Source organism: Candoia aspera, chromosome 4 (genome assembly GCF_035149785.1).
Source record: "Candoia aspera isolate rCanAsp1 chromosome 4, rCanAsp1.hap2, whole genome shotgun sequence".
NCBI lineage: Eukaryota > Metazoa > Chordata > Lepidosauria > Squamata > Boidae > Candoia > Candoia aspera.
The window spans coordinates 301,253-317,424 of NC_086156.1; the positions used below are offsets into that span (position 1 = coordinate 301,253).

The 16,172-nt window shown below is 57.4% G+C and overlaps 1 protein-coding gene across 2 annotated transcripts in view; it reads right to left on the reverse strand.

The window, feature by feature from the left end:
- AGAP3 (ArfGAP with GTPase domain, ankyrin repeat and PH domain 3) overlaps positions 1 to 15,759 on the reverse strand; it is a 66,909-nt gene extending 51,150 nt beyond the window's left edge. The window contains exon 1 of one of the 2 annotated variants that reach the window (XM_063303161.1): positions 15,352 to 15,747. In XM_063303161.1, the coding sequence (XP_063159231.1) occupies positions 15,352 to 15,628 (277 nt within the window). In that variant the 5' untranslated portion in view covers positions 15,629 to 15,747. Of the gene's footprint in view, positions 1 to 15,351 lie in introns of both variants that reach the window. The other variant, XM_063303162.1, reaches the window with a different exon arrangement.
- Positions 15,760 to 16,172: the final 413 nt, after the last annotated feature.

Genomic DNA, 16,172 nt, shown 5'->3' on the forward strand with positions numbered 1-16,172 from the left:
CATAAGTTTACTCTGGGTCATTAAATGGCCCCATCGTTTTTACTGATGTCTCCTCTCTTGTCTCATTCTCATGCATCCGCTTGGGTCACCTGGATCATGTTCAGAAGGCCCCCCAAAACCCACCTCTGGTTCTTCCACTAGCCCCAGTCCCTGGAGTGTAACATGCAAGCACCATCAACACATGGAGTCCTATTTTTGGACACAACCCCAACAACTGAGATGGCACCAATTCATACTTTGTGACGTGCACCTTAGCCCTTCCATTCCCAATTCACTCAACCACTTATTCAATCCTATTCTACAAGATCAGACCAATTTGGGCAACCGATTGCATCCTTCCCCACTCTCAGACACAGACACCCAACGTAGCTATTTTCCTTTCTTGCATTTCGCTCATCGAGGCATGTCCTTTAGCCTTTGCTTTGCTCGCATTCCAAGTCACGGTCCTCCACACGCCACAGCTGTCGCCAGATGGGCCCGCAGAGAGTGACTTCTACTACCTATCGTGGGTTTGGTCAACCAAGTTTTTCACATCATATTTTTTAACAAGACCAAAAAAAGTGTGGATAAGGCTGTATTGCATCCGTGCCACATGCAGCTTTCACTGCACCAATTTGATGTTTGTTTTACTTATTTAAAAAGGCTTATAGAGCCGCCCACATTAAGAACCACAACCCTGGGTGGCTCACAGAATGATAAAAACAGTGGACGAACAACCCACCACAAGAAAAACTTCCGGCACCCGGAACAGCCCTCTCCCACACATCAGTGTTCCACCTTGCTGGGCTCCAACCTCACCCAATCCCAGGGCTTGTGGGAAGAGCCAGCTGTAAAGGCCTCTGGAAGGTGAGGAGGGTGGGGGCCTGCTGTATCTTGGGGGAGCCACAGGCCCAGGCCACGACCGAGATGGTGTGCTTCCCAGGCCCCACTAGATGGCAACATTTAAGGGAAGGGACCTGCAGTGCCCCGCCCCCATTTGACCTCACAGCACACTTGGGCCAGGACACCACAAGCATCAGGACGGTCCAGTTTTCCTATGCACGTGCTCAGAGCTTCCTGTGCAAATCAGGGTATCTTCCTAGGCCAGAAACTACCTTGCAAAGCCACAAGCCGTTACACCCATTCCATCAGTAGGAAGTCCATGCAGTGCACGACAGACTTGAAGGCTTTGAACGTAAAGACAGGCTGGTCAAGAGAAATGCGATGGCCACGGTGAATGCTTCTGGGCATCGCTTCTCTGAAGACCATTGTGGGAGTTTACAACAGGCCACCACCCAGGCAAAAGACGTGGACACAACCCAACTCAGGAGGGAGACTTTGGTTACCCCACTGCCTGGTCAAAATCAGTTCAGTTCAGACTGGGAGGCCCAAGCCGTTCCTGATCGACCTTGCCTGACAACTTCATTTTTCAGGAGATGGAAAGAAGCCAGAGGCCCAGCCTTTCTGGGCCTAACCCTGACCAAGGCAGAAGAGCAATTCATGGTGCTGGGGTGGCCATCACCTTGGGAAGAGCCAGCATATCCTGTTGGAGTTCAGGATCACCAGGGAGAAAGAGCTGGGTCACGCAGCTTGGACTTCAGGAAGGCAGATCCGAAAGCCCCAAGGAAAGGTGGGCAGCATATCAAGGCCTGAAATCCTGGAGGATAAAGACACCCGACGGGTGGCAAACAAGGAGCTTGCCCTGGAGCCCTTGCACAAGCCCATCCTGCAAGGAGGAGAAACAGAAGGTTCAGGAAGCCAACCGGAGCAACGGGGAGCCCGCCAACAAGCGGAGGTGCAAACAGGAGATGTCTGGGAAAGGGGCGCCAGGAATGATGACCAACAGAGAGGCTGAGCCTGCAGGAACGGAGACTGCAGGGCTGAAGCCCAGCACGAGACGAGGCTGGCAAGGAATGTGCGCCAAATAGAGAGCGGGCTGGGAATGTGTGAAACAAAAGAGATGGTTGGCCTGTGGTGCAGGGAAGGTGGGGAAGTAATAATGGAATAGGATGGAACTGCTCACACCTACTTTGCACCTGTCTTCTCGAAGAGATGGAAGAACACTCAAGGCTGGTAAAAGACTCTAAGAGCTCACATTGTTACCTTAAACATTCAAGTCCCCAGGGCCAAAGTAATTACACCTCAGAAAGTCAGATGAGCACACAATCACAGGCTGTAGTTTTTGGAAACTGGAGAACCGGTGATAAGAGCAAAAAGGGGTCCCGGTGTTCCAGAAGGGGAAAGGGGAGGACCCAGGAAACCACAGGCCAATAAACTTAGTCACCATACCAGGCAAGGCACTAAAAGAGATGGGCTGCAAGCATTCAGACTAGATTAGTAGACCAAGGGAATGCTAGGGACGTAGCATAACTCAAACTCGGGACAAGGCCTCCCATGGCACCCTTACGAAAAAGGGTTGGCTGGAACCATCCATCCTGCCTTGTCCTGGAGTGAAAGATCAAAAGATCAAGTGGGATCTCCCAGGGCTATGTCCCCAGCCCAGTGTGATCCAACATCTTTACAAATGTTCTATAGGGCAGCATGGAGGGGATCATGAGCTTACAGATGACACTGCACAGAGGGGATCAGTGCACATCCCAGGTGTCCAAGTGATGCTTCAAAATGAACTCAACAAGGTTAGGCTTGAACCTTGGGCCAAATCCAGAAGGATGATGTTCCATGAGACAAGTGCAAGGTCCTGCATCTGAGTGGGAAAAGTCAAATCCATAGGACAGGATTGCATTTTTGCCACCAAATCAAGAAAAATGTACAGCAGTTTATAGTAATCCGATAAAAAACTTAAGTCAATTAAAATGTCTATAGTTAAAATCATTCAAAATCAAAAGTGTAAGTAATATGGAACTAAAACAGCAGCAATAAGGAAAAACAGGTAACACCAGAAGCCACGAGTTAAATTGATATTAAACATTAATTAGGCACCAAACGGTCTCCGGAGCGGCCCCGTCTTAAGCGGCTTCTGTAACCTTAAGAGTGACGGTGGAGTCTTGACTCCAAGGAGGCTCTTCCACAAGGCTAGGGAAGTGGCTGCGAAACACCTCCTGGCCTCCACTCCCCTTCCTCACAAAGGTGGGGAAGGACTGGGGGGGGCACCTTCAGGTCCTGGGCTTTGTAGGTCAGAACCGGCAGGCAGCCACGGCAGGGACCGAAGCACCAGTGCCACGCACTCGTGGCGGGTCATGCCCACCAACCATGGGACTGCGGCATTTTGCATCAGTTGCACTTCCCAGTGGCCTTCCGAGGCAAGGAGGGCACACTGCAGTCGGCTAGTCAGGAAGTGATGAAGGTTGCAAGGGTGTGCACGTGGAATGGCTAAAAGCCAAACAAACAAACGAACAACTGAATGAATGATCCTCTGCCCTGCTCAGGGCGCCTTGGGAGCAGCTGTTCCAGTTCTACACTCCAAAGCAGCATTTCTCAACCTTACCTACTCTAAGGTATGTGGACCTCAACTCCCAATTGTGGGAGTTGAAGTCCACACACCTTCAAGTTGCTGAGGTTGAGAAATGCTGCTCCAAAGGGACACAGAAATAGTTCCAGAGGAGACCGAGAAGGAGGATCGGGACCCTGGAAACTCAGCCCGAGGAGGCCCAGTCAAAGGGACCAGGCACGTCTGACAGCTGAGGAGGATGGAGATGGCCTTGAAGAAAATACGCCACAACCGTTGCAAAAAGACGAACTTAGCCCAGGAAAACGGGGAAGGGAGAGGAAGAAACTGAAGACTGCCCTGCCTTGACTCTCTTTGGTATAAGAGGCAGGGAAGGAGAAATGCAGCCAGACTTCCAGCATGTTCTTGTTAGATCAGTAACGCCCAAATTCCAGCGATTCTTGTGGCTGTTTCCCGACCCGGTCAGTCTCAAAGGGCCTGCAGAAGGGAGAGACCAAAGGCCGACCCGCCAGCACTGTGGGAAGGCCGTGGGGGGCAGGAGGGGCAGATCTGCTACCACTGAATCCTGGGGGGACAAAGGCCAGGGGGCCAAGCCAGGAGAGGGCGGAATGTCCCCCGAGAAGAAGGGTGGCCTCTCCCTTGCTGGAGGCTTCCAAATGGGGCTGGGGGGCACCAGTCACGGATCGGTGCAGGAGTCCCTACATGGTGGGTCATGAGCGCATGAAAAGAGGACTGCAGTGTTTCTGGGAAATCATCAGCTAGCCTGAAGCGCTGTTGGAATGCACTCTGGGCATTGCGCAGGCAGAGCATCCCTGCGAGGCACAGATGAGCATTTAATTGTTAAGAAGGTACCCCGTTTTCTTGCCTAACCCCAATAAAGTCGTTGGTTGATTCACAGGAGAGGCAAGTTGCACAACTTCATTTACCATTTTTGGGGGCAACAGCAGCACAAACTTGGAGAAACCCGACATTTCCTGATGCCTGCCCTGAGTGAGGGGCTGGACTAGGTGCCCTTGAAGAACCCTTCCAACATTCTATGGTTCTCTGAAGGTGGGGGGTTCTCAGGGAAACCCCAGCCTAGCCCAGGCTAGAACCCTCACAGGCCAAGGCTACCCTGCACCTTAAAGCAGCCTCCCCTCCAACCAGAGCCCTTCCCCACTTTCACTGCAAGGGTGGGGGGTGCTGTTTTTGGATCTAGGGGCCCCACAGAGCCATCCTGACTAGCTCTGCCCCCACCCCACCTTGAGGGCACAACTGTGGCTGGGAGGGAGGGGCTCTACGCTGAGCAGGAGGGCGGAGAGGAAGAGGACACGGCCCCCCATCTGGGGGGACACACAGAAAACCTTCCCCAGCCAAGGGGCACTGCAGGGGAGGGGCCCTGGAGGGGCGATCTGGGCTGTGGGGGGGCGCTTTCCATGAAGCCTGAGCCAGCCAGGTGCAGGGAGGACATGACAGTGCCTGGCATTACCCCAGCCCCTGCCCACACTGCCAAGCCACCACACTTCACCATTGCTCCAAATGGGGCAACTGATGCGCTCCCTCCCACAGGCTTAGTATCTCTGGGCAGGGGGGGAATCTCGGAGGCACAGGCAGACCCCACTGTGCCTCCTTCCTCAGGGAGGGACCAACCTTCGAGTAGCTCTTCCCAGGGGGCTCCCCCTCCTCCGGGGGGGCACACGAGGTACATTCAGCTCCCAGCATAAGAAGGCAGATGGGGGCCAAGGTGGCTTGAGCTGGCCAGCAGCCCCATAACTTTTCATCTCAAACTCCGCTCCAGTAAACCCCGTGACCAACTGTACAGCCATTCCTCACCAAGGTGGTGGGGGGCTGCCCACACTCCTTCACACCTACAGAGCAACACATCCTCTGAACAGAAACACGCCTGGAAGAACAGCCCCTCGACTAGCAGGAAGGCATGGGATTCCCACCTGGCACTGCCGGATGGGACGGTCCACCATGCCCGGCTGCATGTAAAGTCTCTGCCTGCAGGGGCAGCTACCAACTTGCAAACACAGCTTTCAAAAGTCTGGGGTCACTGCTTTTTAAACTATGTGACCGGGCCAGGGCTCTGTGAGCAAAGGTCTAGGCCGGTGTTTCTCAACCATGGTAACTTCAACTCCCAGAATTCCCCAGCCAGCATAGCTGGCTGGGAATTCTGGGAGTTGAAGTCCACACAGCTTGAACTTGCCAAGTCTGAGAAATGCTGCTCTAGGCGACGCAGGGATGTCACCTGGGCTCCCCAGATGCCTCTGCTTGGCTCCTGCAGAACTGATTTTTCCCCAAAGAACTGTGTGAGCCCCAGGCGCCCCCAAGGCCTCCCCACCAGCTGCTCTGGCCCAGCCTCTCCAAGACGGCTGCTTAGGCAAGGACTTCACTTGGTTGGCTTTGCCTGTCTCCAGGCCGGACCCTTGGGGAGGAGGCCCAGGCCACCACGACAGGGCACGAACGTGTCTGCCGCCCTCGAGTTCTCCCAGGAGGACAGGGCCACTCCAGATCCCCCCCATCTCGGTCCAGCTCATTTCAGCAGTTCTGCCAAATCAATGGTTCAAGGCTACGCCAGGGCACTCTTCCCTGTTGGCTATGCATGGACATAAAAGCAAGCTATGCGTGAAGGAACCACAGAGGGACATGAGACTCCCCTGTCTCAGAGTAACTGGAGGATGCCTCCTTGGCCACAGCTCCCCCCAGAACACACCCCGCCCACCCCCAAGACAGGATGGCCCCTCTCCTGTCATATTCAGGAAAGCAGTAAAAACAGTGCTCTGTCCCAAGTGGACAGCAGGATCTGGGGCAGCTGTTAACTGGCTGGTCGTGTTTTATGTGGTCTGAATGGCCCTGTTTTCTGACTGCAAGCCACCTAGAATCCACGGAGCAGGCAGTATACAATGCCTAAATACACACCTGTACATACATGCATAAAACGAACCGATAGACACCAGTCTGCACCATCCTCCTTGCAAGCTTCCTTTCCTACAAGTATCTTTGGCAACTGCACTGGGCTCACCTTCAACACTGGCACCGCTGTTTGTTCATCTCTACCCAAAACGTTGTACAACCACCCTCCCCTCATCCTCACCACCACAAAGGCAGCAGCATATGGAACTGATCACACACGTTCCCCAGTGCTGAACATGTCCCATCATCCCCATCCCCAGCTACATCAACAAGGACAGACAGGGCCAGAGTTAACCACCCTGGCTTGGTTCCGGGCTGCCCATCCGTCACTGAGCTAGAGCAGCTTCTCTGGGCAGGCCGGGACACCCCAGCAGCAGGCATGCCCTGCAGCAGCCGCGGGGAGGAACCACTTCACTGCACGGCCCTGAACAGCCTGGGGTTGAAGATGGGCTAAGCCGCAGAGCTTCCTGCCACTGCCCGCAGGGCTTCCTTTCTGCCTTGCCTGGCAAGACGGGTGTCTGGAGAGGGCCTGAAGCAGGCTCAAAACCCACCCGGTACTGCCCCCGGCCTCCACTCTACGTGTCCCCCCTAGTCCTGTTCTAGCCCTCCCGTGGAACCGGCCCTGATGTGGCCGCTGCTGCTGCTGCTGCTGCTGCGGAGTGGCTCGCCAGCTCTGCTTCTGCCAAGTGCTGGGCCAGGAGGACGTGCTTGACAGCTGTCTTCAGCTGTGGCCCTTGGGGGCATCCTTGCCTGGACCCCCCCCCCCAATAGGCAGAAAGTTCCTGGCCCCAGCACAAGGTCGAAGCCCCACCAGGCTCCCAGTCTGGGCTCCAAATGGCTGCCCCGCCCCCACCCTGCTCTGTGAAGGCAAGGCTCTCCTACCCGAAGGCGGCTCCCCTGCTGCCCTCCGTCAAGGACATCAAGGAAGGGGGGGCAGTGCCTGAAGCCCCCTCTTGGTGACTGCAGCTAGAAAGGAGGACATGCCTGGGGCGGCTGTCTTCCTGGGAGGGGCCGCTTCGCTTCTTTCTCCCTCCAGCCCCCTCCCATCAAGACTGCCTGCCAGAGAAGGGTTTCTATAGCAATGGCTGCAAAACACAAGCAGAGCCCATGGAGGTCCAGTAGGTGGGCGGGGGGAGCAAAGAGACCCCTCCTGTCTGGTCAGCAGCGCCAGTCCAGGAGGGAGGCAACAGCCCAGTCAGCAGGAAGGGGGAGCCACAATCGCTGCTGCGGCTGCTTCTACTCCAGGGAAGGGGGCTCTTTCTGCCATCTCCCTGACCCCTCCCCACAAAGAATGGCCGATGGGGAACCAGATCCAGCAGCTGCCAGGCCCAAGGCAAGAACATGGAGATGGGTCAGGCCAGGCCCCACCTAATTCTCCCCCACCTCCAGGTCCTGCCCTAACCCTGGCCCCCTCAGCAAGGAGGACTGCCCCTTGGCCGAGTCCAGCCTCAGCTCCGGACTCGCCTGACCACTTCTCTGGCTCGGTGCTCCTCCAGCTTGGAACATATTGACCTTGAGTGACCTCCTTGCCCTTCTAGGGAGAGGGGTGCTGCACTGCCCATCCCCCTTTTCCAGCCCCACAATGCCTGCTGTGCTTGGGAAAGTGCCCTGAGCATCCCCCCCCCCCGTCCTTCCCTGAATTGCTGGGGGCTCCTGGTCCCCCACTGGGGTTTACAAAACTCCACGGCAGGCGCAGGCACAACACAGCAGGCGCAGGCACAGCATGACCGGAGCTGCAGTACGTGTCAGGGCCCCAATCCAAGCAGTCTTGCGTCTAAGTAGAAGTTCTGCCACATGGCTTTTTGAGGCCGGCTCTCTCTTGCCCCCCGTGGACTGCCAGTCACCCTCTGTGCTCGGGCACCCAGCAGGGGCGCCCCAGAACAGGCCCCCATGGCAAGATGAGGAAGAAGGTGCCTCTGACAGCAGACCGGCTGGGCGGGGCAGCAGACGAGCCCGACCCAGACCACAACTATTAAGGAAGAGGCCAGGCCCTGTCAAGAACCCCAAGTCCTTGCTGCCCCTTCCTCTTAGCCACCCAATCCAGGGGGAAGGTGCCTGGCAATCCAGCCCCTTTGCTTCTGCCACGTGCCTGGGCTCCAGCCCTTGCTGGCAGGTGGGGAGGCCAGACAGGCTCATGGCCTCGCAGGCTTTCCCAGCAACCCACCTGCCTCTCACCAGGACAGGACTACCAGCCATCTAGGGCCAAGTGGCCAAGGCTGGAACCAGCCAAGGGTCAGAAACCAGAGAGGCAAGCCCTTTTCCAACCTGCCAGAACTCAGGGACATCCTGGAGCAGGCATTGGAGGAATCCAAAAGGGGTCCTCCCGCTGCAGGATGCTGTAGGAGGCCTCCTGAGCTCAAAGCTGTTGGCAGAATCCCTCATGAGATTCTCCTCCATAAAAAGCATTGGGCTACTGGAGATGACCCTTGTTGTCCCTTCCAAGGTTCCAGGTCTGGGATTCCCTGACCCTGGCGGGATACAGGCTGGGCGATGTCATGTTAGAGGAAATCAAGGGCGGCTGGGTAAATGGCAGCATCCAGGGAGGACTTGCAAAGTGGCATCAGGGTGGAGGGAAGGATCACATCCCTGGGACTGTTCAGCACTTTTATCAGCAACAGAGAAGGCGACTGGGGGAACTCTCGTCATGTTTGCAGAGACACAAACTTGGAGGGGTGGCAAATGTTTTAGGTCAGTGTTTCTCAACCTTGGCTACTTTAAGAGGTGTGGACTTCAACTCCCAGAATTCCCCAGCCAGCATGCTCCCAGAATTCCCCAGCCAGCATGGCTGGCTAGGGAATTCTGGGAGTTGAAGTCCACACCTCTTAAAGTAGCCAAGGTTGAGAAACACCGCTTTAGGTGAAAGAGGAGACCCAAAAAGATCTGGCAGGTTTGAGCTGTGGGCTGAACTGAACAGGATGGGACAAACACCACGGTCTGCTTCTAGGTAGGAAAAACTAAAGGCACTAATATGGGACGGTGAAGACCTGGCTTGGCAGTAGCACATGTGAAAGGATCTGGGTATCGCTGTGGACTGCAAGCTGAATAGAAGTGCAGAACAACTGCTAAAAGCCCAAAGTTGCATTGGGGGGCATTAACCGGAGCACAGAGTCCAAATCAGGGGAAGGGTCCATCTCGCTCTATTCCCCCCTGGTCAGACCCCATTGGGAGAGCTGAGATCACTTCTGGACACCACCATTCAACAAGAACACTGACCAAGCGGAGGCAGTTCAGAGGAGGGTTGCCAAGACGGTGGTCTGGAAATGAAGTCTTAAGAGGCAGGGTTAAAGTTTCAGGCCGTGTCTAGCATGGAGGGAAGGGTGGGGGGTGTGGGGGGCACAGGGCTCTGCTCTGGGCCCTGCGCCATTCAGTATTTTCCTCAGTGACTTTGGGAGGGAGCCAAGTCTGCAGATGACACGGAGCCAAGAGGGGTGGCTAATAATTTGGAGGAGAGATTCAAAAAGGTCTAGGCAGACTGGAACAGTGGGCTGCAGCGGATGAACTGAGCAGGGAGAAATGTCAAGTTCTGCTCCTGAGTAGGGAAAAGGGAAGGCACAAGAGTGGCATTCATGCCCTTGTCTGCCAGCTTCCAAGGATAGCACCAATAGCCCAAGCAAGCTCTTTGCTCCTGCTGCAACCTTCCCTCCCCCCAACCAGGGCCGTGAATGTTGATTTAGTTTGTTTTATGGAGCCTGCAGGTAGTCAGCTTCCCCACCAAAGCCCTTCTTGGTGATGTCACCCAGCAGGCCCCGAGGTGGGGACGTGGGGCGCAGAGGCAGAGGGATCCCACCGCCCTCTCTTCGCTGCTGCTCTGCTGTTCCCTGCCCACCTCCTGCAAGAGGAGGGGGGCTACTTCTCTTGGCAAATCAGCTTTGAATATCCCACTTCCTGGGGGGGCAGGTTTGGGCAGTGCTCATGGCAGCCGCCTCCCCAACCCAGAGGACTTCTGCAACTCTTCCATCCCATCACAAGCCGAGGGCCACCTGAGGCCCTCCTCATGGCACGGCATCCACCCCAGACCAGCCCCAGCGGTGACACCAACAGCCGGGAACAGGCTCCGGAGCCTCCCTTCCAGCCCCAGCCCTGCCCCCCACCGCATCCTGGTTCTAGAGGAAGTCTTGGAAAGGGGGCAGCAGCCATCTCTGTTGCTTGGAAACAGTCTGGCAAAATTAAGAAAACACACACACCCTTCCCCAATTACGCCATTTGCTAGTTACTCAGGAAGAGGCAATGTTTGAGTTCAGAGAGTGGCTGGGAAGAGCCTCGTGTCGTCCAGTGAGGAAAGAGTGACCGTGATGCTCTCATGTCCAGAACCCGCAATCGTCTTGGGCTGACCACAAAGTAAATCCAGTTTGTTCGATTTGATTTTGAAAAACCAAATTTCCCCAAAGCAAGAGAACTGATGGGGAGGGAGATGAACAAGAACGCCAAGAGGTTATACTGTTCCAGGACATTATCCAACACCGCCATCACGGAAGCTCGCTTAGAACACACTGCTCAGATTTGGAAAGGTGCTGCTGCATCCCAGATGCTAAGAAAGCACCAGGATAACTAAAGGGAAGGGTCTGAAAATCTGTTTGAGGCAACCGGCTCCTTTCAGTGAATGGAAGCCTTTGCCCCAAATTGAACGCAAACTGCCCCCAGCGCAAGAACGAAGGCAAGCATACAAGAAGGACGCTACAGGATACCAAGAGAGACCCACGCCCCAGGGAGCCAGGAAGACTGACACCATCAACACCCTTCCATCTACTTGCAGCAGGAATCAAAATGGACCTGCTTCAGTCTGACTGAGCCCCCGGATGGCAGGAGGTAGACAAATGCCCAGCCTGCGCTGGTTTTCAGAGAAGGGGGACCTGGAGTACTCAGGCCAACCGGTGACCAAGTTAAAGGCTCAGACACAAACTGAAAATAAACCAGTCGCCCAGGTCCGTGCAGGAGTTGGTAAAGAACTCAAAAGGGACATTGAAAGGGATGAATCTGCTTCCAACAAAACAAAGCCTCCTTAGAATTGACTTTCATTCCAGAGCCCCAGCTTAAAAAGACAAAAATATTAAGTGTGGATGGAGGAAACTGGGATCCAGTTAGCCAAATGCCTGTCCTATGAAGGCTGATGGGACTACATTGGAGGGAACTTGCTGAAGGAGGCAGAAGAACAGGTCATACGGAAGAACCATCCGTAGGGCTTCTTCAGGGATCAGTCTCACCCAGTAAACATTCTAGCATTTTCCGAGGAGCATCTCGGACTTTCAACCAAGCTCTCATGCCCAGTCATGGAACTGAAGAGGACAGGCGCTCCCCCAGACCAGCAACAGGGAACCATATTGTGTGGTGGGCAGTTCTTAGGAATCTCCACCGGGAGAGGGATCATGCTGTTCCTGCTTGCTGCTGTTTACAGCTTTATTGTTTCTTAGTACACCATTCCTTGTATTGTGTGTTTGATTTTGCACACCACCTAGAGCAGCATTTCTCAACCTTGGCAACTTTAAGACGTGTAGACAGACTTCAACTCCCAGAATTCCCCAGTCAGCCATGCTGGCTGGGGAATTCTGGGAGTTGAAGCCCACCTGTCTTTAATTCTGAGAGTTGAAGCCCACCTGTCTTTAATTCTGGGAGTTGAAGCCCACCTGTCTTTAATTCTGGGAGTTGAAGCCCACCTGTCTTGCCCACCTGCCACGGCTGAGAAACAGTGGCCTACAGCCTCTGGAGTGAGGTGGCTTAAAAATCTTGCACTAAATAAACACCTGCCTTGTTTGCCATTAGCCAGAATGACTAACAAGGAGACCACACAGGCCGATCACCCCCAATTACTCAGAGTATTGAATTAGAATTAAAATGCCAAGCACAAATTAATACAAGCAAGTGGAACCCAGGGGACCTGTCATCTTGGCTGCCCCCAGCAGAGCAGGAAAGGTCACGATGGGCAGCTCATTGAAAACAGGGGCCCAGTGGGTGGCCTCTGCACAGAAGAAAGGCAACCTCCACATTGGAAATCAGGAAGAAATCAGAATTAAAGCTGCCAGCATCAAAGTGCCATCCCACAACACTCTAAGATACGTCCGGAATTAGGAAGATTTGGTGCAACTCCAATTGCCACAGTTGAAGAACAGCAGCAGCACAAAGGTAGAGGAGCATCTCTTGGATTGCGGCAGCAGGGGCAGAAGGGCACAAAGGGCTTCCCAGATGCCTTCTGCTCCTGCTGTGCTGAAGTACCAAAAATGGCTGGGCCTGGGCCTGGGCCAGGGCTCCACTTGCACCCTCGGCAGAGCATAGCAACGTGCGCCAGCCCTCCATGAGGTCAAGAGCCAGATGCACAGACCCAAAGCAAGACGAAGGGAAGGGACTGGCTAATGGGCCTCTGCCAAAAAAAGGCCCCTGCGAGAAACAGGTAGAGACCATCTAGAACAGGGTTTCTCAACCCTGGCAACTTTAAGATGGGTGGACTTCAACTCCCAGAATTGCCTAGCCAGCATGCCTGGCTGGGGAATTCTGGGAGTTGAGGTCCACCCATCTTAAAGTTGCCAGGGTTGAGAAACACTGATTTAGAACCTGCTGCATCCAGATGCAGAGGGCAATTCTGGAGTCCATGGGGCTGGTGGGAAACAAGGAGCAAGTGCCCAGAAGCCGTGTTCAATTTCCTTTCCACATTTCCCCTTTGAAGAAAACAGGTCTGTAATGGCATGGAGTAATGGCAAGAGAGTTCAAAAGAGCCCCCCCCCCATGGGAGGTACCCTCCTTCTCCATGGCCAAAAGCCCCCAAGCCACCTCAACCCCCTGAGGAAGAGCCACCCAGGACGACACAGAATTGTGGGTTCTCTCCATCAGGGGTTCTTTCATTTCCACGCATTCAGTTTGACCCATCGGGGCAATCTGGCCCCACATTGAGCTGAATTCAACCAGGGTCACCCCCGCCGGCCTGGAGGACAAAAAAAATGCCCCTCCGAGGACCAAGGGTGTCACAGAAGACTTCCCCTCACCAGGCCAGATCAGGGCAGGACAGCTGCACTGACCCAAGACACACACCTCCTTTTCCTGCCACTCACAAAAAAGCTCCCGCGGGTCCTGCAGGCTGGTTTTCAAGGTATGCCGCTGGAGCCAACACTGCGCTCCTCTCTGAGCCAAGGGACCCGAGCTAGGGAGCTAGAGGAAGATGCCCCCAGCCACGCAAGGGACAGCTAAGCACAGCCTTCCCATCCACAGCAGGGCCCTCCCTCCCTCCCCCACAGGAGGAGGAGGTATCCCGGCCTCTGGACCCCACCGGGCTGGCCTCTGCACTGCAGGCCTGGCTCTGAAAGGGATGGTGGAAGTGCTCCCTTGGATCCTGAACTGAGCCAGGGGTTGAACTAGATGGCCTTTCCTGCCCCCTCCAGCCTGATGATCCCAGAGACAAGCCCTTGACAAGAAGCAGATGGTACTCTCCTGGTCACAGAGGCCCCTGCCTGGGATGTGAGGCCCCTGCCATAGGCCCTTCAGGGAGCCACAAACCGCTGAATGCCTCCCTGAGCTGGAAGGACATGTGCAGGGGCAGAAAAGGCAGCGGAGCCACAATGGGCAAGAGAGAGGAGGGACTGAGCCCCCTCCCCCTTCCTCCCCAGCCATGCCCTCTGGCCCAGGCAGCAAAATACCTTTGTGTTTGGAAAGAAGAGGGCCAGGGCTGGGCACTTCTGCCTCGGAGCAAGTGGCCCACCGCTTCTGCCACTGCTCCTGTCCCAGGACCAGGGGCCACACCAGCTGTGGCCACCTGGGCGAGCCCAGAGTCAGTCTCCCTGGCACCAATTTGCTTCTTCTGCTGCACCCCTTTGTCTACCCAAAGACCTGGGTGCCTGAGCAGACCCCCCAGCTCTTCAACCCAACCCTGCAGGTTTCGCAAGGTGCCATTGCCTACCACTAATGTGCCACCATGGACTGACTGATGTCTTGCCTTCTGAAATTTTCCCAGAAGCAGAGAGGCCCCTCCCAAAAGGCCCCAGCCCCAAGCAGGACAGGGAGAGGCAGGGGGGACACTGCAGGAGCCATGCCATGCAGCCATAGCTGCAGCATCCACTTCCCCCAGGGCAAGTTTTCTGAGTCAATCCGCCCCCAGCCGCTGCCTCAGGAATAAGGCAAGGCAGAGGTGGCTCACATACACACACCCTTCCAGCAGAGCACCCAGGCTGGCTTCCACCCCCTCAAGCTCCTCAGTGGCTTGGCGCTGCCGTGCGGCTGTTGACAACAACAACAAAAAAACCGCACGTGGGCAAGCAGGAAGGCTACTTGGCCCACTGACTGGCCAGCCCCGGTGCCCACCCGGCCCTTTGGAGCTTCTGGTCAGAGGCAGGCCTCTCCCGCACAGGCCCTGCCACCCTCATGAGGACTGGGTAGCTGCGGAGGCAGGGAACCTCTGGCCACAGCCTAGAGCAGGGCCTCCAGCGAGCATGCCCTGAAGGGGGGAGGGGGCCGGACCAGACCCCCAACCGGGCCTCCCTCCGCGGTTGCACAAAGCAGGGTAGAGGGAAGAGCCCCCTACCCGCTCTGGATCCCCAATGGCGCCCCAGTCAAGTAGGGCGGCCCGGGGCTCCTCCCTCTGGCGCGGGGTGGGCTCTTTTGCTGATGGGCATGGCCTGGGCACCACTGGCCGCCAGTCCCGCGGAGACAAAGCGCTCGCCTCCAACTCCGAGCGTCCTTCGCGGATGGAGGGTCGCCCCAAGCCCACCCATCCATCCTCGCCGGGAGGAGGAGGAGGCGGAGGAGGCCGGGCCCCGCCCGCCCGCCCGCAGCTCCCCCCTCCCGCCCCCCGCTGCGCCACGCGGCCCGTTCTCGCTCGGTGGCCGGGACGGCGCGGCCCCGGCCCGGCAGGGCAAGATCTGTCCCTGCAGCGGGCGAGGCGGCGCCACCCCGGCGCGGGCAGGGCAGGGCTGGGCAAGGCAGGGGGCGGCTGGCCGGGACCCAGGCGCGCGGCGCCGCAGAGCCGCCCCCGCTCCCCTCGGCGCGCCGGGGCTCCATTTTTTGCGGCGGCGGCGGCAGCGGAGCCGGGCGAGGCTTTGTCCGCAGTGAGCCCTCTCGCCCGCCCGCCCCTCTCGCCCGAGGCGCGCACCCACCCTCGATGGAGATGACGTGCTCGCGGATCTGGTTCTGCAGCGCCAGGTCGTCCACCCGCTCGATGAGGTCGTAGATGGCGTAGATGTTGGGGTGCACCGACTCGAAGCGCCCGATCTCCGCGCGGATGGCCGCCGAGTTGGAAAGGCCGAACTGCGGCTGCGGCGCGCCGCCCGCGCCCGGCCCGCCCGGACCCCCCGGCGCCGCCAGGCTCGGCGGGTCTCGCGGCGGCGGCGGCGGCTGCCCGGGGCTCTGGCCGGGCCCGCCTGGGAAGTTCATGGCTGGCGCGAGCGAGGACCGAGGGCGGGCGAGGGAGGCGGCTCAGCGGCGCGCGGCGGCGGCGGCGGCGGGCTGCCGGCGCTGCATGGCCCCGGGCTGCGCTCGCGATCGCCCCGCCCGCCCGTCCGCCCGCGCGCCCCCTCCTCCCCTCTCTCTCCTCTCCCCTCCTCTCTCTGCCAGCGGCTCCGCCAGCGACAGCCGCGGCGCGTCACGAGCCGCCCCCGCTCCGCCTCCGCGTCAGCGCCGGGCTGGAGCCGCCCCCGGAGGGAGGGGGGAGGCGGGCCGGGGTCGCGCGCGGCTCTGCAGCCCAGCTGGGGAGCTCCCGGCGCAGCGCAGCCCGTTACCTCGGTCCCAGTGACCGCCAGGCCGCGGCAGAGCAGCGGGCCGCCCCTCGCGCTGCGCGCACGCAGAGCCGGGAGAAGCTTGAGGGTCCCCCTTCTCCTTAGCTTCCGACCTGCGGCGAGTCGCGTCCCCGAGACACTCCCGCCGGGCCCGTTTTCCTCCGACCTGCGCTTGACCTCCTGAAGCCTCTTCGTCCTCCTCC